Source organism: Palaemon carinicauda, chromosome 30 (assembly GCF_036898095.1).
Source record: "Palaemon carinicauda isolate YSFRI2023 chromosome 30, ASM3689809v2, whole genome shotgun sequence".
Taxonomy (NCBI): Eukaryota; Metazoa; Arthropoda; class Malacostraca; order Decapoda; family Palaemonidae; genus Palaemon; species Palaemon carinicauda.
In genome coordinates, this window is record NC_090754.1 from 33,270,117 (window position 1) to 33,292,155 (window position 22,039).

The 22,039-nt window shown below is 39.2% G+C and overlaps 1 protein-coding gene across 1 annotated transcript in view; it reads right to left on the bottom strand.

The window, feature by feature from the left end:
• LOC137622978 (probable E3 ubiquitin-protein ligase HERC1) overlaps positions 1 to 22,039 on the bottom strand; it is a 111,202-nt gene that overhangs the window by 27,258 nt on the left and 61,905 nt on the right. The window contains exons 18-20 of the mRNA XM_068353588.1: positions 18,046 to 19,340; positions 6,712 to 6,919; positions 6,294 to 6,406 (exon numbers count right to left, since the gene is read on the bottom strand). Coding sequence (XP_068209689.1) covers positions 6,294 to 6,406; positions 6,712 to 6,919; positions 18,046 to 19,340 — 1,616 coding nt within the window. The remainder of the gene's footprint in view (positions 1 to 6,293; positions 6,407 to 6,711; positions 6,920 to 18,045; positions 19,341 to 22,039) is intronic.

Genomic DNA, 22,039 nt, shown 5'->3' on the forward strand with positions numbered 1-22,039 from the left:
AGGGCGCACAACCGACTGGTTGGAAGGTTGTTGGCCAGAAGGAGGAACCACCTCAACTGGCAGACGCGAGTAGGTTACCTCAGCGTCAACAGGGCGCACAACCAACCGGTTGGAAGGTTGTTGGCCAGAAGGTTCTTCTCCGCATTTAAGTCCTCTATCAAGGACGCAAGCTTGGACTGCATGTCTTGCAGCAAAGCCCATTTAGGGTCTACGGGAGCAGGTGTGGCAACAGACGGGGTTAGGGACTGAGGCGGAACCATTTACCATCCCTGAAAGCCTTGTTATGTGTGACATAATAGTACAGCAAAACTTCAAAGGCTCGACAAAAGTTGAGAAGTTGACCTGTAAACAACTTGGAGCGTCTCCTGGCTAGGCGCCAGGGCGAGTCTACCAGAATTGAGAAGTCTATCTGGGCAGAGGCATGAACTCCCAAGCCGAGAACTTCTCTCGTGTCCTATCAGACTCTCGCTCTATAAGCCAGTTTAAAAGAAGGGAAATCAAAGGCTGTATCCCTAAAACTCCTCCTGGTGCAAAAACCAGTCGCCTAGCCAACGTAACGCTCTCTAGGAGAGCGAGAGAGCACTAGCTTAAAAACAACGGCTTCGAAGTAGCTAGGCCTATTGTAAGTTATGACGTTTAGGCGAACGAGGAGCAGCAGTTACAAGATCCGGACGAAGATCCTTAAAAAAAAAAAATCATCATGATTAAATTAAAGTCCATAGGAGGCTAAGCAGCTTAAGGCTCCTCTCCAAATGACCGAGTCCTCAAGGGAATATCAGTAGGAGGGAGAACAGCACTTTCTCATCTACAGGAACCTTGTCCGATAAAAGCTAGGTTATCTCAGTGAGTCTCTCACTGGTGCATTAGTAGCAGACCAGAAGGCAACGTCAAGTAACTGCTTGACAGTCTGTGAACTGTCAACAACTGAACTGTCAACCACAACAGGTGCGTGAGGACATACAGCACTGGTGCATTAGTAGCAGACCAGAAGGCAACGTCATGTAACTGCTTGACAGTCTGTGAACTGTCAACAACTGAACTGTCAACCACAACAGGTGCGTGAGGACATACAGTGTTCACTCGAGACTGCTTGACTGTCTATACTGAGCAGTCAAAACAACTCTAGAATGCGGAGGTTGACGCACCGCGTCAAAACAAAACAACTTAGACTGTTGTTGTACCTCGCGAACGTCAACGGAAGGTTCCGTGCGTTACTGAACGTCAACATGCGGCTGGCAGGGTACACTGGAACGCATGGGTGGCGGGACTCTCTCAGCTGGAGTGCGGCAGAAGGTTGCCTCAGCGTCCACAGGACGCACAACCGTGTTGGTTGTAGGCTAGAGGTTGGAGTAGCAGACCTGCAGTGTCAACCTTCTCCGCACGAAAGTCCCGCATCTATGACGTTAACTGAGACTGTATGGTCTGCAGCAAAGACCACTTAGGGTCTACAGGAGCAGGTGCGGCAACAGACGGTGTGACTGCCTGATGCGGTACCGCTTTGCCTCTCTTAGGAGGTGAGCAGTCGTCGGAAGACTGCAGCGAGTCCGAACTGACCCAGTGGCTACAACTGGGCCGTTGGACTTGCGCGGAAGGGACCGACTTGCGCTTAATAAGCTGCGAGACCTTGGTCCATGGTTTCTTACAAGAAACCTCTTCCGCAGACGAGAAATAAATGGGCTCTCTCGTCTTTGTGTGGGTGGGGCGATCTTGGGTAGATACGCCCGAAACCACGGAGGGAAACGTCTGTTCGTTGATCAAGGCCTGACGAACCCATAAGTCGTTCGACATTACTTCTCCCCTGGGCTTGGGAGCTTGCAAGAGGTCCCGGACTAGGTGAACGACAGGTACGAACAGACGAACCCTCGGACGCAACACTGTAACACTTTGCGCATATCACTTTATCACTTCGATTTTCTGTTTTGCACTTATTTCACTGAAATCGAAACTTTTACTGATTTCTACCTGAAACACGCAATTCTACCCTTCATTAAAAGGTAGTAATTGCGAAAACAGTCGTATAATGCAGCTCATTAATACTAGCAAAAAACAGAAAACATATATAAAGATAAAGAATTCAGTGGCTGGGAAAGAGACTAAACACTAGTTCAAATAAACTACGTTTACCATCTCTCACCGCACATAGCCTGGGGACAAGAATAAAACCCTAGAAACGTTTTACCTTCTTCCCCGTACAGCGACTAGGGAGGAGAGTAACACGAGAACAACGTTACCCGCTTGAACGGAACGTTTTCTCTCCTCTCTCTCCCTCTGTCTCTATCTCTCTCTCTCTTTCTCTCTTGATTTCGCACCTAAGAGAAGAGCTCAATTATATATCGTCAAAAAAACATGTTATTTGACCAAAGGAAAAAACTGAAAGGTTTTCCAAATAAAAAGTTCCTTTAATTTAGAATTTAAAACATTTAAGCTAAGAAAGAATGAACGAAACGTCAGAATCGATTTACTCTTACTGCAAAGTGAAACCGTGATACACTCTCTCTCTATCGTAACGATAGAGCGCATGTTGAACGTCCTGAACGTCAACAACTGCGTAGTCTAAAAAACTAAACGTTAGTTCATCTTTGAAAACAGTACGAAGACTATCAAAGAAATTCTTTCATAAAACATTAAATTTAAAAAGTTTTAAATTCTTTAAAGGCTAAATACGATATAACGGGCTCAACGTTGATTAACTTCGGTTCCAAGTTAGGACCGCCTACTATCAGGAAAGGTCGCATATAAACAAAACATAAAAATTTATTTTATATGTTTATAATAAATGGAAAGTTAATCGAAGAGGCCTAATAAAGGCGGAGAGATATAAAATATATAGATCTATAACGTGTTAAGCAAAATTACTAAAAACCTAAACACACTTCCGTCTAAGGGAAGGGTCGGCCATTTAAAAGTGAAAGAGAGTCCATACTCTCTTTGTCACCATAATTAAATCTATCCAAAACGAGTTCAAGTTTTGAGATGAAGATAAAACCCCTGCATAGCGAAAGCTCAAAACTAGAATAGTGTACTTCACCAAATAGTTGTGAAAACAAATCCAGTTAGTAACAGCGTATTAGTAGGTCTTGCCGGTAGCCCGACAGAGAGAAAATTGGTTCTTGTTTACTTGGAGTACTAAGTACCTGCTCGACAGATGGCGCTGTTGATGTACACCCCCACCTGCATAGCGATCGCTGGCGTATTTTGACCGTAGGTTTTTCTGTCGAGCAACAGAGTTGCAGCTTATATGATCACCGGCTAAGTTTAATATTGAAAAATGTATTTTAAAAGCATAACCATATAGTATGTGTTATAGAATACTAAATGGGTGTATGGAACCCATGGCCTGATTGACAACCAAACTCTAATTTGTTAACAATTTCTTTCTTGTAATACAAATAAAATGGATATACAATTTTAATTTTCCTCTAAAAATTATTCAATAGCCAAGTTTTAAAAAGGAATTTTGATAGTAAAAAAATAATTATTTCTAAACTCACCTGAGATTCATATGGTTTTATCCTCGAGAGCTTCTATTTCATAATTTTTTCTTAAGAAATTTTCCATTTTCCTTCAGTCGCAATCACCAACCATCCACCATTATAGGCTACAATTGCCATATAAATGTTGTCTGGCCAGAAGTGTGGTCCATTCTTCAGTATATATGGCTGCATACCACACTTTTTGTGGGAGGCATGAAAATGAGGAAAAGAGAAAAACCAAACCAAAAAACCTATCACAACCCAAACGCTTTCATACAATTTAAAAAAAATCACCTTAACTTCCTATATATTAGGGAGTCAATAAAAACTAGAGTGAAATCCTCTTATTTTTTGCATGAACACTTCCAGATTGAGAAATCCTAATAAACCCCCTTCCATAGAACCAAATTAAAAGTACCCTAACAGATACCAATGACCCAAAATACATGTACCAAATATCACATTACATTAGTACATCACCTGCTGATACCCTTGGATGTAATGCCCAGCAACCTTTATAAGAAAACCAGGCTGCCTTTAAATAGTGCTGGCAAAAGATATGACTGCACTATTTTCACAAACCTTTCCAAAGACAGCTTCTTACTGATATTAATAGAAGTAGCAGTAATCCTAATATCATCAACCAAAAATTTCAAGTTCCTCACCTGTTTTGGATCGAATCGACAGTGAGCTTCATCTGACTGAAATTCCTCAAAAACAGCAGGAAGGACTGAATCCTCTCTTCTGATGGAAAACCACGAAAAGGAACTGAAGCTATGATCACCAAAAAAAAATATAGAATCCTCTGTCTCAGAATCATAAGGGCCTGCTAGGAAATTGAGTGCCCACAAATAATGTATACGAATCACTCCTAGCAATTAGTTCAAGAACAATCAGTCATCTACATATAAAAGCACTCTTTCTCCCAGAAAACATAGCCAACTGGAAATTGGAGTCAACACCCTTGTGAAGACTTAAGGAGCCATCCTAAGTTTAAAACACAGGAATCTGAATTTATGTACTTTCATTCCATCCATAAACTGAGGGAGATACTTTGACTGGGGATGAGTTGGATTGTTGACATAGGCATCTGTCAAGTCTATGGTAAACATACAATGTACTTCCTTTACATGCCCGAGACTGTAGAAGGAGTCAATATAAGAAAATTAATGAAAACTGTAAACCTGTTTAAAATTGATACATCTAGCACTGGTCAATAACCACCTGAAACCTTTGGTACCACAAACAACCTATTCTAAAACTCTGTGGCAGTATTGGAGGCCTCCTCTATGCCTTGCTTCTCCAGAAGCTTTGAAATCTGTTTTCAGAAGATGGGATTTGACAGGGTCTTTGAGCTAATTGGATGACAGAGGGGAACCTCTGACAAAATGCAGGTCAGAGCACAGTGGATAATAAAGCCCTCTCTCACCAATAAGAGAGCCCACAACTCCCAAAGGCTTTCCCAAACCCGATAAAAATGGGCTAGCCTTCTCCCCTACCAAGCTACCCTGTTAAGACTGTTATTGAGTTCTAGAATAACAAAAAGTCCTGCTGGAATGCCTGGTGGTCTTTCTTCTGTTAGGACAAAACCCAGGTGGTCTACTAATACCCCAAATATTCTCTCTATTACATACAGATTAAGAGCCAAGAGAGGCCAAAGGGCCAAAATGATAGAACAAAACAGTAGACTTCCAGAGAAGGACCTTACAGTGTCACACCCAAATCCTACTAACTACCTACTATGCCACTCAGGTTGAATTACTTGAGTCGAAAATAGGACCCAAAAGATGTGTAATTAAAGAATGCTTCTGTCTCTGAAAATTTCCCAACCAGATATACACCAACTGTTCCCTGTGTTGTACTACATAATTTACAAAATTACCTTTTGTCTCTGGAACCATCTTCAACTCTTCTCTCCAAACAGCTTAATAAATCCATCATATTCTTATATACAGGACAGCCTGAGTATCCCATACACTTTTAGATTTTCCCCTGATTTGGAATCTACTTTCCTTTTATGTTTAAGAGTCCACACAACCCTGTCTTGACTAAAGCATAACATTCTTCAATCATACTGTCTGGTACATCTACACATTCTTAACATCTGTGTTTAGGTCACAAGTTGTTCCCAATGTGTAACACAAATGAAATGAGGATCTTTTCCCTCTAACAATAAGCTATTAGAACAAAATAGCACATGTACATTTCAAAACCAGGAGAATACATCTCACTAAGCTAACTATAATTCTAATAAATACTCAATCATTCCCTCAATCTGGAAATGTGGAGCACTGACACTAGATCAGACTCCAATGAGCTTGACAAAAACATTGAAGGATGGACCATGCCTCTTGCCAGACAACGCCATTTATATGGCAATACTATATTGGGGGTAGTGGAAATTTTGAGTGAAGGAAAACTGGAAATTTTGTAAAGGATATACGTAGACACAAGCAAAGTAACGAAGATTATGTCTTATGAATCTCTGGTGAATTTCAAATAAATAATTGCAGATTTTCATCACTCATGAAAATTTGGTAACTTAGGTAATATATTCATGCACAATAATGTAATTCAGAGGTGATATTGGATTGCCAAAAACTGCCATATAATTATGGTACTGTACTCCACTAGAAGGACAGGATTATTACAAGTGAAGAAAATGAGAAAGGTTTTACTTTATGTAGATGTTGACATTTAACCATCTTTGAGAAAAAAAAGCAACATGAACATCAGGCAAGTACAGTATTGAAATTATTGATTCTTATTATCTAAATTATATTTATGCACAATATATATACATAAAACAATGAATTTTACCTCTTCCAAGTCAGCAGATGATGGAGCAATACCAACCAGCAGTTTCCAAACTAGAGGAGCAAGTGGCAAAGCTAAGGGCTTCTTAGTCCGAATAGCAATACCAAACAAGATTCCTGAGAGAAGTGATGATTAATATAATTCCATCTGCATATAATTGCCATCAAATAACTCTCTATAAGAGATATTTTTTTATTTGTTAAAAAATGTTTATAAAAAGGGACTTCTGTCACTATAAGGGAAATATGATTAGATGCTATAATTACTGTACTTTGAAATTTAAAATAGAAATTGTAAAGTAGAAAACTAAATAATACACATTTACTATTGCATGGCCGAATAATATAAATTCTAAAATGCATCAGCGCTACATACCAATTATAAGAAGTACAGTATCCTACAACACAAAAAATATCCTCACCTAAAAATTTAAACCATAACAAATGATGACTTTGTGAGAGGTCAGGGTTAAAGAGGAAACGATCTCTGTTATTTCCCACATCAGAAACTGCATTTGGTGTTGGTATTAGGAGAGGTACTGCTCCAGTTACAAGTTCAGTGCACATTTCAGTCATTGTGTCATCAAAAACACCACCAGCATCATCTGCACCTTCGCCCACAAGTTTAACCTGTTTAAGATAGAGGGAAAAAGGCTTACATACATGCACATTACTTCAGCTGTTTTAAGTATGAATCTACCAGAATACCAGAACCACCTAAATCACAATGTGACAAATTAAGTACTGAAATTTTCATACAAGTTGTTACTTGTGCACACAGAGTAAACAGGCTAAGGAAATCTTATTGAAGCACATGAATACTGCAAAGATTATGTGAAGTACACTGATAAACAGACTCAAAATATATTTACAGGATCCAAAGTACATATTTATTCTAAATAAACCTATTTGACACCTGCTAAACCTATAGCCTCATACTAATCAATCAGACAACATACACCAGACTATTTTAGACCACGATTTCTTCACACACAAAATCGCATAAGTCATGTGAGTTCCATTTCTGGTAGATGAGACTACTTAAAGCTTATCAAACTACAGTGAAACCTGGCCACAACTAGATAGGGAAGAGTCTTTCCACATTTTCTGTCATTGTCATGTTTTATCAGCTGACTCCTCCTAGCAAACCTACCCAGGACATGAACAGCTAAGCATAAAGCACAAAATATTATCAAAAGTTAGTACATACATCAATATTGGGATTTCATTCAAAAAATTTATTGCTTCTATGTTCACCTTAAATTTATTTTTACTTCTACTTCGAAGCTCCTTCATATCATCGTCTATTATCAAAAATAAAATATGGTATTTTAATTATAAAATAAATTTTTGAATATACTTACCCGGTGAATATATAATAGCTGCAACTCTGCGGCTCGACAGAAAACACACTCAAAAAACTCGCGAGCGATCGCTATGAAGGTTGCGGGTGTGCCCACCAGCGCCAACTGTCGGCCAGATACCACTCTTGCATGTAAACAAAACCTTCAATTCTTCTCGTCCCGCTGTGTCTCTATTGGGGAGGAAGGGAGGGTCATTTAATTTATATATTCACCGGGTAAGTATATTCAAAAATTTATTTTATAATTAAAATACCATTTTTAAATATTTAACTTAGCCGGTGAATATATAATAGCTGATTCACACCCAAGGCGGTGGGTAGAGACCAGAGTTAATTAAGTTTACAGCGTATAAGCTAAGAGTTTTTTCATTTTGACCGTTATCAATATAACAAAACCAAAATATATAGGTACCTGGTAAGGAAGTTGACTTAGACGATTACTCTGCCTTGTAAGTCTGTCTTCCTCACGGAGCCCAGCGATCCTCTTAGGATGCTGAAAGACTCCCAGGAGCTGAAGTATCAAGGGTTGCAACCCATACAACAGGACCTCATCAAACCCCTAATCTGGGCGCTCTCAAGAAATGACTTTGACCACCCGCCAAATCAACCAGGATGCGAAAGGCTTCTTAGCCTTCCGAACAACCCATAAACAATATTAAAAACATTTCAAGAGACAGATTAAAAGGATATTGGAATTAGGGAAGTGTAGTGGTAGAACCCTCACCCACTACTGCACTCGCTGCAACGAATGGACCCAGTGTGTAGCAGTCCTCGTAAAGAGTCTGGACATCTTTTAAGTAAAATGACGCGAACACTGACTTGCTTCTCCAAAAAGTCGCGTCCATAATACTTTGCAGAGATTTATTTTGCTTGAAGGCCACGGAGGTTGCTATATCTCTAACTTCGTGCGTCTTAACCTTAAGCAAACATCGGTCTTTCTCATTCAAGTGAGAATGAGCTTCTCGTATTAAAAAAATCTGATAAAATATGACAAAGCATTCTTTGACATAGGCAATGAAGGTTTCTTAACTGAGCACCATAATGCCTCAGATTTCCCTCGTAATGACTTAGTACGAGCTAAATCGAACTTAAGAGCTCTAACAGGACATAATACTCTTTCCAGTTCGTTGCCTACGATCTCTGATAAGCAAGGAATATCAAAAGATTTAGGCCAAGGACGAGAAGACAGTTCATTTTTGGCCAGGAAACCAAGTTGAAGTGAACAAGTGGCTTTTTTCTGTAGAAAAGCCGATGTTCTTACTGAAGGCATGAAGTTCACTGACCCTTTTAGCCGAAGCCAAGCACACTAGGAAAAGTGTCTTGAGGGTGAGATCCTTCAGGGAGGCTGAATGTAATGGCTCAAACCTGTCTGACATGAGGAACCTTAGGACCACGTCTAAGTTCCATCCAGGAGTTGCCAAACGACGTTCCTTAGAGGTCTCGAAAGACTTAAGGAGATCTTGGAGATCTTTATTGTTGGAAAGATCTAAGCCTCTATGTCAAAAGACCGAAGCCAACATGCTCCTGTAGCCCTTAATCGTGGGAGCTGAAAGGGAGTGAACCTTTCTCAGATGTAAAAGAAAATCTGCGATTTGGGCTACAGAGGTACTGGACGAGGACACAGATGCTGACTTGCACCAGTCTCGAAAGACTTCCCACTTCGACTGGTATACTCTAATGGTAGAAGCTCTCCTAGCTCTTGCAATCGCACTGGCTGCCTCCTTCGAAAAGCCTCTAGCTCTTGAGAGTCTTTCGATAGTCTGAAGGAAGTCAGACGAAGAGCGGGGAGGCATTGATGGACATTCTTTACGTGGGGCTGACGTAACAGATCTACCGTTAGAGGAAGACTTCTTGGAAAGTCTACCAGCCATTGAAGTACCTCGGTGCACCACTCTCTCGCGGGCCAGAGGGTAGCAACCAACGTCAACCTTGTCCCTTCGTGAGAGGCGAACTTCTGCAGTACCTTGTTGACTATCTTGAATGGTGGGAATGCATATAAGTCCAGAAAAGACCAATCCAGTAGAAACGCGTCTATGTAGATTGCTTCTGTATCTAGGACTGGAGAGCCATAGATTGGTAACCTTTTGGTCAACGAGGAGGCAAAGAGGTCTATGGTGGGTTGACCCCAAGTAGCCCAAAGACTCTTGCCCACGTCCTTGTGGAGGGTCCATTCCGTGGGTATCACCTGACCCCTCCGACTGAGACAGTCTGCCAAGACGTTCAAGTCCCCCTGGATGAATCTCGTCAACAGGGAGATGCCTCGAATTCTTGACCATAAGAGAAGGTCCCTTGCGATCTCGAGCAGTGTGAAGGAGTGTGTGCCTCCTTGCTTGGAGATGTACGCCAAAGTTGTGGTGTTGTCTGAGTTGTCTCTACCACTAAGTTTCGAAGAAGCTTTCTAATATCATCAAGGCCAAGTGGACTGCTAATAGCTCCTTGCCGTTGATGTGCATGCTCTTCTGACTTGAGGTCCACAGACCCGAGCATTCCCGACCGTCCAGAGTCGCACCCCAACCCAAATCCGACGCGTCTGAGGACTGATATTGCTGTCCCACCATTTCAGGCATGCCTTTACTGGTTCGGAGACTGGGAATGATACCGTCTCTAATGTCTTGTCCTAGTTCCAGTGAGAGGCTAGATGGAACCAGAGAGGCAGACGGTGTAGTCTCCCTAGTGAGACAAACTGCTCCAGGGATGAAAGAGTCCCTACGAGACTGTTCCAACTCCTGACTGAATAAACGTTTCGTTTCAGCATTAGTTGGACTTCGAGCAGGGCTTGACTGCGAATCTCCATCCCCAAATATAGAATAATCTGGGATGGGATCAGTTGGGACTTTTAGGTTGACCAAAAGTCCCAACTCCCTGGCCAGACTCAACGTCCAATGTAGATCCTGCAGACAGCGAAGACTGGACGATGCTCTGAGAAGCCAGTCGTCCAAGTACAGGGAGGCTCGGATCCCCGATAGATGGAGGGATTTTGCCACATTCCTCATGAGCCTCGTAAACACGAGAGGCGCAGGACTGAGGCCAAAGCACAGGGCTCGAAACTGGTACCCCACATTCCTGTAAACAAACCTCAGAAACGGTTGGGAATCCGAGTGTATAGGAATGTGGAAGTATGCCTCCTGAAGGTCGAGAGAGACCATCCAGTAGCCTTCCATAAATGCTGTCAAGACAGCCTGGTAGACTTCATCGTGAAGTTTGTCTTGACAATGAACACATTGAGCGCACTTGCCTCTTACGTACTCCTGCAGTGAACATGGCTGCCAAATCATTGGAGCCATCCCTGAGGGACTTGTTCCTGCAGAGAACGTGGCTGTCAGATCATTGGAGCCATCCCTGAAAGCCTTGTTTATGCATGACATAATTGTACAGCAATACTTCAAAGGCTCGAAAATAGCTGTGAAGTCGACCTGTAAAATCTTGGAGCGTCTCATGGCCAGGCGCCAGGGAGAGTCTATGAGGTTTGAGAAGTCTATCTGGGCAGAGGCAGGAACTCCCAAGCCGAGAACTTCTCTCGTGTCATATCAGACTCTCGCTCTATAAGCCAGTTTAAAAGAAGGGAAAGCAAAGGCTGTCTCCCCCAAACTCCTCCTGGTGATAAACCAGTCGCCTAGCAAACGTAAAGCTCTCTTAGAAGAGCGAGAGAGCACTAGCTTATAAAACAACGGCATCGAAGTAGCTAGGCCTAGTGTAAGCTCTGACGTTTAGGCGAACGAGGAGCAGCAGTTACAAAAAGATCCGGACAAAGATCCTTAAAAATCAGCATGATTTATTTAAAGTCCATAGAGGGCTAAGCAGCTATAGGCTCCTCTCCGTCTGACAGAGTCCTCAAGGGAATATCAGTAGGAGGGGGAACAGCAACTTCCTCATCTGAAGGAACCTTGTCCGACAATAGCCGAGTCTCAAGCAAGGGAGAGACCTACCGTGGTGGCAATGCTTTACAAGCAGAGTCCACACGCACTGGTGTATTAGTAGCGGACCAGGACGCAACGTCATGTAACTGCTTGACAGTCTGTAAACTGTCAACAACAACAGGTGCGTGAGGACGCACAGCGTCCACTCGAGACTGCTTTGACCGCCTAGACTGAGCAGTCAAAACAACTCTAGAATGCGGAGGTTGACGCTCAGCGTCAAAACAAGTCAACTCCGATTGTTGGCGAACGTCCTGAACGTCAACAGGAGCATCAGCAAGTGGCCTAACGTCCAAATGTAGCTGAAAATCCACACGAGACCGCATCGAGTGTGGTTCTAAACAACCTGACTGACGTGACTTGGCTACGCCAACGTCAACAGGACGCACAAAGGAACGTTAGGGTGGCTGAAGGCCAGGATCTCGATGAGATAAACGCTAGGCTCAACGGACTTATCGGCAAAATAGTCTTCCATAAGGGAGGCAAGCTTATTCTGCATGTCTTGCCGTACAACCCATTTAGGATCAACGGGAATGGTTGCGGTAAGAGACGAGGTTAACGTCTGTGACCGCAAAACCTTGCCTACAAAAAGACTCTCGGAGTCTGTGTTACGCTTTTGTTAGGCGGCGCGCAGTCTTCCGATGACTGCATAGGGTCAGAGCTGTCCTAATAGTTAAAACCAGGACGCTGGACCTGTCCTGAAAGGACTGACTTTCGCTTAAAGGGCCTCGAAACCTTGTTCCACGGTTTCTTATGCGAAAAGCCTTCGGATGACGAGGAGAAAATCGTCTCTCCCGCCTTATGGTAGGGGTGATCTTGGTAAGATACACCTGATACCATAGAGGGAACGTCTGTTCGCTGATCAAGGCCTCTCGAACCCATAAGTCGTACGACATTACTTCTCCCCTGGACTTGGGAGCTTGCAAGAGGTCCCGGACTAGGCGAACGACAGGCACGAACAGACGAACCCTCGGTCGCAACACTGATAACACTTTGCGCAATATCACTTTATCACTACGATTTTCTGTTTTGCACTTATTTCACTGAAATCGAATTTTTTAACAATTCACATTAGGTATGAATAAAACTGATTTCTACCTGAAGCACGCAATTCTACCCTCATCAAAAGGTTGTAATTGCGAAATCAGTCGTATAATGTAAGCACATTAATACAGCAAAAAACAGTAAACATATTTTAAGATAAAAAAAAAATCAGTGGCTGGGGAAGAGACTAAACACTAGTTCATTCAAAACTACGTTTTCAATCTCTCACCGTACAGTGCCTTGGGATGAGAATAAAAACTAAAAACGTTTTATCCTATTTCCCCGTACAGAGACTAGGGACGAGAGTAACTCGAGAACGTTACTCGCTTGGGACGAGATAAAGATCGGAACGTTCTCTCTCCTCTCTCTCTCTCTCCGTCTCTATCTCTCTCTCTCTCTCTCTCTTGATTTCGCACCGAAGAGAAGAGCCCACTTACCTTTCGTCAATAAATAGGTTATTTGACCAAAGGAAAAAAACTGAAAGGTTTTTCAATTAAAAGTTCCTTTAAAATAGTCTTTAAAACATTTAAGCTTTGAAAGAAAAAAGAACAAAACGTCAGAATCGATTTACTCTTTCTGCAAAGTGAAACCGTGATACTCTCTCTCTCTATCGTAATGATAGAGCGCAAACTGTGTAGCATAAATAAACTAAACGTTAGTTCATCTTTGAAACAGTACGAAGACTATTCAAAGAAAAAAAACTCATAAAATATTTACTAAAAATATTTCATTTAATAAGTTTTAAATCATTAGCTCTGTAAAAGTTATTTACGATTGAAAAGGGCTCAACGTTGTTTAACTTCGGTTTCCAAGTTAGGACCGCCTACTCTCAGGAAAGGTCGCATATAAACAAATCATTAAAATTTATTTTGATGTTTATTATAAATGGAAAGCTAATCGAAGAGGCCTAATAAAGGCGGTTGAGATATAAAATATATAGAGGAAAATCTATAATTAATTTATAACGTGATAAGATAATTGCTAAAAGCCTAAAACACACTTCCGTCTAAGGGAAGGGTCGGCCATTTAAAAGTCAAAGAAAGTCCATACTCTCTTTGTCATCAAAAATTAAATCTATCCAAAAACAAGTTAAAGATTTAAGATGAAGATAAAACACCTGCACTGCGAAAGCTCAAACCAAAATGAAGTACTTCACCAAATATGTTGAGAAAACTCCAGGTTCTACAGCGAGTATTGATACGTCTTGTCGTCAACGTCGACAGAGAAGAATTGAAGGTTTTGTTTACATGCAAGAGTGGTATCTGGCCGACAGTTGGCGCTGGTGGGCACACCCGCAACCTTCATAGCGATCGCTCGCGAGTTTTTTGAGTGCGTTTTCTGTCGAGCCGCAGAGTTGCAGCTATTATATATTCACCGGCTAAGTTAAATATTTAAAATTCCCATTTTCCCTCACTTCAGTGCTCCTCATACCCTCTAGTATAGTATTCCCAAATACATAGTCCGAGAGCCAAGGGAGCATTATAAAAGTGAGTCTTGCAAAATTCCAGTGATAGATGTGTATGTAATGACATCAAAATAGCTACCAATCTATGTGTACTTGCCACATTCCATGAATCATAACTTCTCAGGGATTTGTTCTAAAAGGATGAACTTTTTATTAGGATGTTAATAAAATGATAAACATTTTTATTCATATATATTCTTACTCCAATGGTTTTCTAAAAATTTAAATTAAACATAGAAAATTGACATTATCATTTGATGTATGTCAGGTTTAACGTTGGTTTCCTTAGAAACCAAACTGTTTATGAAAAAATTACCAAATACAAAAAGTCGTCTTTTTCTATTAAGAATAAAAAAATGTATATGATGGGGTTTCAAAAAATCTTAAGGATCGTATCTATGAAATACTCATTATAGTCAAACTTTGAGAACTGGGTCAATTACAGGAATTACAAAGTAGCTTTGAAATGCCTGCACTGGTTATGCTCTGCAATAATGAAATTTCTTTAAAACTACTGTGTAGGCATATACACACACACACACACACACACACACACATATATATATATATCTTATAATATTTATATAAATAAATATATAAATATATATTATATATATATTATATATATATATATATATATATATATATATATATATATATATATATATATATATATATATATATATATATATATATATAAAATGGGTGTGTGTGTCCCATTTTCATTTGAATTGATAATGGATGTGTTAAGTGAAGGGATCAGAAATGAAGAGTTGTGGGTTACTATATGCAGACAACTTGGTAATTACTACTGAAAATGAGGAAGAATTACAAAGAAGGGTGGTTGATTGACAAGAGACTTTCGAAAGGGGTGGCTTGATGGTAAATGTGTCTAAGACTGAAGCTATGGTGAGCAGTAAGGAAGTTAAGGACAGGATAGCCATAGACAAAAGTAGAGGAGTAGTTATAAAACAGGTGGAACAATTTAGGTACTTCGGATCTACTATAAATCAGGAGGCTGAAGTCGAGAATAGGATAAAAGTAGCACGTGGACAGTGGAGGGAGTTACAGACAAACCTCTAGAGATTGTTAATGAATATACGTACTTAAGACAAACAATAAGCGTTTTTCCAGGACACAAGACCAAAATTAAAAGGAAAAGCATGGGATGGAGGGCATTTGGTAGACAAAATGAGATTATAAAATTGAATGCCACTTTCTTAAAAAAAATAAAAATGTATTTAATCAGATGGTCCTACTAGCATTAACTTATGCATGAAAAACTTGGAGCGCTCCTAAAGCCTTAGAGCATAAGCTAGTTACAACTCAAAGAGCTATGAAAAGAATAATGATGGGAATAACACTAAGAGGCAGAAAAAGAGCAAATTAAAGTACAGGATATCCTGACAATATGTAAGAAAATGAAATGGACATGGGCAGGACATGTAATGTGAATGACACACAATAGATGGACATTAAGAATAACGGAATAGGTCCCTAGAGCCTATAAAAGAAGCAGGGGAAGGAAGAGCTGATGGATTGACAAACTAAGAAAGTTTGTGGGTGTAGACTGGCACAGAAAGACCATAAACAGATGCAAAGTGGAAGGACACGTCTGAGGCCTTTGTTCTACAGTGGACTAGTAATGGATAATGATGATGATAATGATATATTTATAAATATATATTCCCATATCTACATTATATATGTGTGTATATGTCCACACAGTAGTTTCAAAGAAATTCTATTATCACACAGCATGACCAGTGCAGGCATTTCAAAGCTACTTTGTAATTTCTGTAAATTGATTCAGTTCTCAAAGTCTGACTATGACAAGTATTTCATAGATGTGTTCCTTTAGATTTGTTGAAACCCCATCATATAATACATTTTCTGAATTCCAATAGAAAAAGGCAACTTTTTCATATATAGTAATTTTTTCATAAACATTTTGGTTTCTGAGTAAATCAACATTAAATCTGACATTTAGCAAATGAGAATGCTGATCTATGTTTAAGTGAAATTTTCAGAAAGACCATTAAAGTAAAAATATACTGAATATGAACAAAAATATTCTTCATTTTATTAGCAATCTCAAAGAAAAGCACCCTTCTAACAGAAATGTCTGAGAAGTTATGATTCGTGGAATGTGGCAAGTACACATATCTTGGCGGTCATGTTGATGCATCATCACATACATATCCACCACTAGAATTTAGTAAGACTCACTTTTTTACAACTCCTATGCCATGTAGAAACATAAATTACTTATAGACTTTTTGCACTCTTTGGGTAAATAAATCCTGCCCTGACTCTTGAACTAACAGTCTGCATATAGCATTATATGGTAAGAAGCATCAAATGGGTAAGCCTTCATCATCATCAACATCATTATTATTATTATTATTATTATTATTATTATTATTATTATTATTATTATTATTATTATTATTATTATTATTATTATCATTACTATTATTACTTGCTGAGCTACAACCCTAGTTGGGAAAGCAGGATGCTATAAGCCCAAGTACTCCAACAGGGATATATAGCCACGTGAGGAAAAGAAATAAATAATAAACTAAAATAGAAGTAATAAACAATTAAAATATTCTAAGAACAATACCTGTAACATTAAAATAAAATGAGGGAGAGATTTTGACCAAACCAAAAAACCTATTAAAAAAATACTCAAACCCACCAAAGCTCACCTTAAATTCCTAGTCACTTAAGGATTACTACCTAAAGATAGAGGCACCGCTCCTCATCCTTTCACAATACAACACAATTCCAGGTAGAGAAATAAAAAAAATAATCACTTGATATGAGGGTAAATAAACCTACATAAACTTTAAGACAATATGAATTACGCATAAATACATACTCCCAAAACATTTTTAAACTGGAACATCACTTATAGCTACATAAGACCTAACACCTATACATAATGACCAACTAAATTTCAAATAACATGGTTGGCCTTTGTACAAAAAACTAAGGGAATGTGGACCTTTACCCTACAAGAATTCATTCACTGAACACTTGGGACACAAAGGCTAGGTAAAAAAAAAAAAAGCCATATACTGTATCTAACATCAGATGAGTATAGAAATAAGTAATTTTATTATCAAAATCCTGTTTTAAATATTCAGTATACACTATAGTTGATATGGTTTAGTTAATATATTTTCAATGTTAAAAATTAACCATAGCAATACTGTAATGTTATGCACAACTAGTGGAGAGGTTTTCACTTTTTATAATGTTATGCATTTGAGAATAGATAGAGAAAAAGAGTAGAATATTTCTCATATATAAAATATATCTCTTACATAAATACTATCATAAATTAGTTGAATGAGACCAATGAATCACATTTCTATGGCTTCCATGGGTTTGCCTAAAGGTTTTGCTCTAGTGCGAGTTATGAAAGTTGGAACAGGAAGAGGTTGATGATAATGTACAGCTAGATAAAAATAAATCAGAGGAACTTTACGAAACGTAAAAGAAAAATGCATAGCATCTAGGACTAAAAGCTTCAAACACCTTTAGCCCCACCTAAAGTGGGCCAGGCATGGCAAACTTTTAAGTGTTATCCATCAATGGAGATACCACTTGTTAAAGTAATGCCATTCCCAAGGGACATAAAGAAATTTAAGGACTAAATATACACAGTTTATAAGGGATTTAAAGGAATTAAAAGAAAAAAACTATCAATAAAAATTTAAAAACTGATACTATACCATTCTTAAGGCCCATAGAGAAAATTAATCAAATTATACCACTATCCTTAAAAAAAAGAGGAATTTAATAACAAAACTATTTTTTTCGAGGAGCACGAAAGAATTCAAAGACAAAACATAGCATTACAAAGGAGCATGAGACATTTTAATGAAAAACCCAGAACATTTTCAAAGACTATAAAGGAATTTAAAGACAAGCTTGACACCTCAGAAGAGTGGTTACTTACCTTCCAAGCTCTAGATGGCAGTCTTAGGTCTCCTGGCTTAAGTTTTACAACTTGTCTAGCCAACTGAGTAAAGATTGGTTTACATGGGGCTCCTCTTGTAGATATTCTTTTCACTGTTACTTGCGGTCCATAGTTACGACCTTGAACCATTGTGCGACCTAGACAACGTACTAAGGGAAGTGTATAAACTCTTGGAGATACTAATGAACGCACAGCCTCACATGTTACGGAGCTTACATTATCAATATAGCACTCCGTGCCTGGGGTGAGAGGAATCAGTTTCCAAGAAGCATAAAGTAAGTCACTGAATTGGTGCAACAAGCGTAAACGGGCACACAAGGCACTAGGCGGAATGTGCTGTAAATTAGGATACTGAGGTGGAACAGCAACAGGAATTCCAAGCTGCATAGGTGCTGGGTTTCCAGGAGTGACAGGAGGAAGTGGTGGTGCTGACCAAGCAGCACTGTGGCTTCGGCCAGCACTGATCTGACTTATTCCCTTTCCTGAAAGTGTTCGTATCATTTGTGGCTCCCGTACAGCTGCTGAATGGCCCAATCCTAATTGACCATCACTATTGACACCCCATCCAAAAACATCTCCAGAAGCAGTGAGTGCAAGGGTATGTTCAGATCCAACTGCTACATCCACAACGTTATGACTGACAAGTGCAGGGACTTGTTGTGGTCGGTTGTGGCCTCTTGTGCGAGACTCTGGCTGGCCTATAAGTCGGTCCATTCCACATGTATAAACACGACCGTCTTTGGTTAGAAATACAGTAAACTGGGTTCCACAACAAACTTTCCTGATACCAATCCCACACATGGCTTCTACCTTCTGAGGGGTAGATTTTGAAGTTGAATTCCCTAAACCCAGCTTTCCATAATCACCATCACCAAAGGCCCATACAGTATTTCCATCCACATCAACACAAACTGTATGGTTAAGTCCACAAGCAACTTGACCAATTCTCCAGCCATCGAGTGCTGTTACTTTTTCAGGCAATTTCTTATTAGCAGTAGAACCAAGGCCAAGTCTTCCATAATCACCATTCCCAAAAGTAAAAAGTTTTCCATCAGATGTTACAACAGCTGTATGTTTGAAACCACATGCTATTTGGACAACTTCTTGCCCTTGGAAAGCTTCTATTTGACGAGGTCTTCTCTGACGATCTGAATTACCATGCCCTAATTTTCCATAATCCCCATCTCCCCATGAAAAGACTTCACCGCTGTCTGTTACTGCTAAGCTGTGTCCATCAGATCCACAAGATGATGCCACCTGAGTCACAACAAACCCTAAAAAAAACAATTTCTATATCAGACACAAATAAATAGATTTAAAGGGCTCTTAGATGGTTTCCTGATTAGTAACATCATTACCTATTAATCAATTAAAAAAACCCTCAGAAATAATGAGACTACATTTTATGAACGGCACGCAATGAGCATAATGGCTCAGTCACACATTTGTAATTCAAAGATGCATAATTTGTAACTGCCAAAATTATTTTTCAATTACGATATTATTAATCTGTAATTACAACCAAATCGCCAAGAATTGTTAACATGTGCTAAGTATGGCAATTACAACAAGTGATGAAAGATGTTTTAAATTGTTTGAAACATATGCTGTCTGGTTGCACCAGCTGTTATTTATGCAACATTGAAGAAATGTTGTCGCCATTGGCTGTGAATAGATTGTGCAAATTGTAACTCGCAATTGCGACAAGTGTCATCCATTATGTAGTGTGCCATGAATCGCCATGGTTACGAGCCAGTGCAATCAGTCTGCTCTGCAGGTTGTGATGAGGCAATGCTGTCTCGCACATATCGGCAAGCATAAAAGGCAACAGCAAACACAAGAAGGTTAGTAGATATTCACGAATGACCTTACGATGACTTCATATACTTCTTAAGATCAAAGGCGTCATCTCCCATGAAGAAACAGACAACTCGGGGTATATGTCCAGTTTGGTTTGTCAATCTTTCAGGGGCAGGCATGTTGGCTTCATGTTTATCAAGCCTTTTTCCTAGTTGTGTCTTGGCAAAGACATCGTAACCAAATTTGGGCTCCTTGGCTGCTACATCTACATACCAGAACTTGCACTTGGCATCAACAACTCCTAGTATAATAACTGAGTAGAACTTGTTATAAATAAGATAATGAGTTTCTCCAACAGCTGAATTTTGGATTCAAATTTGTTTCCTGTATATTGCTCCAAGGGTGTGTGGTAAATTTCATTGTTACTCAAACCCATGGGCTACCTCTGTCAATTCCTTTGGGGTGCTGGATACTTTCATGACTTCATCTCCATAGGTAGCCACAATGGCCCTACAAGTCTCAGGCATAATACTGCTGATTGCGTTGGGAGCTAAACGGAATTGGAAGAACAAATTCTTGCAGGATTTTACAGTTGCAAAGTAATGTAGGGTAACTGCAACATGCAGGCCTGGTTCAATTCGGTTTCCTACAGAAAGTGAGGGTCTTCTGTATGAAGGGTTTGACACATTCCATTATTTCATAGATAAGGTTCTCTGTAATCATGGTAAAACTCCTGCATAGTCCTGAATTTTCTGTTTTGAATTCTTGCACCAAGTTGAAATAGTATCCTTTCTCCTTGTGCATTGTGAATAGTGCCACACTCAACTTTTCATCTTGGTTTTCTATGCTTCTTCTTAAACTTCGTGTTGTAGTTCCTCCATGCACCTTGGGATTCTTAACTGCAATATGACATTGCAATAATAAAAAATGCCTTTTACTAATTTGGTTATCTATGCTCTTCAAAACAGAACATTCACACTGTGAGTAGTAATGTGGTTGAAACTGGTAGAATTTGCTTTGTGTGTGACTGGAATGAGAATGATCGGTGACAAGTTCACATAGAACTCATAAGGTGGAATCCAAGTACATGACACAGTTACAATCCCCTAACACTTTTTGCTACATGATGTAGCTACAATGCAATCAAATCACCATAATCTAACATGGCTGATCATAGAAGTACATGTAGTGCATATATGATTTCAGATATGCAAGTTCATCTCAAAATTTTCAATGTTGCCACTATGATTAATGGTGTATTATGCCATGGTGTCATAATCAGCTGACACTTTTTCTGTTGGCTCCAGACACACAAATAATGGTGATGATAATCAAAACCAGTCATCATGACTTACGCTTTCCTGAATCACAAAGTGTGTGACTGAGCCATAACAGAGCACAAAACCCTTACAATGTGACTTTTGTTACAATGCTCAATAAAGAATTAAGATTCTGAGATGGTTTTAGAATAAGAAAATTTATTTTGTTGAACATTCAATATACCTTAATGTATCTCTCAATAAACTGCATCATATTGGATACTAGAAATTATACAGTGATAATAGATGTGGAACCCCCAAATATATCAGGATTCTTTTTAATTCCTAACCGTAGTCTTTAATTACACAAAACTGAAAAGTGTGCTTTACTGTTAATGCTTTCCTCTCAAGACAAAATTCTTCAGTAGCCAACAACTCTGAGTAACAAAAAGCATAGATACTGATATACAAGTTCCCAAGGGTTTTAATCGATAGTATAAAAATGTAAATATTAAGAGCACACTTAGTTAAAATGTCCCTTTCTCTTACTTTTAAACATCCTATTTAATTTAGTTTATCTATAAACCAAGCTTCATACAAAATAGAAATATATAGCCTGTAAATCAATTAATGCATTTTCACTTAATGACATGGTAAATATCAAAAGAAAATTCATTATATTATATACCGTTTTATGTAATAAAATATTGCTAATGTTATTGATATTACCCCAAAATACTGTGCCCACAAAATAGACACTAAAAATAAAAAACCTATTATCTTCATGAGCATTCCATGACAATTGAGGTACCAAGTTAATTATTTCTTGTTAAGAAAACACTACAGTTCTTCCATGTAACTAAGAATTAAGTGTATTTCACCAGTACAAATATAAAATACATACAGTATCTGGA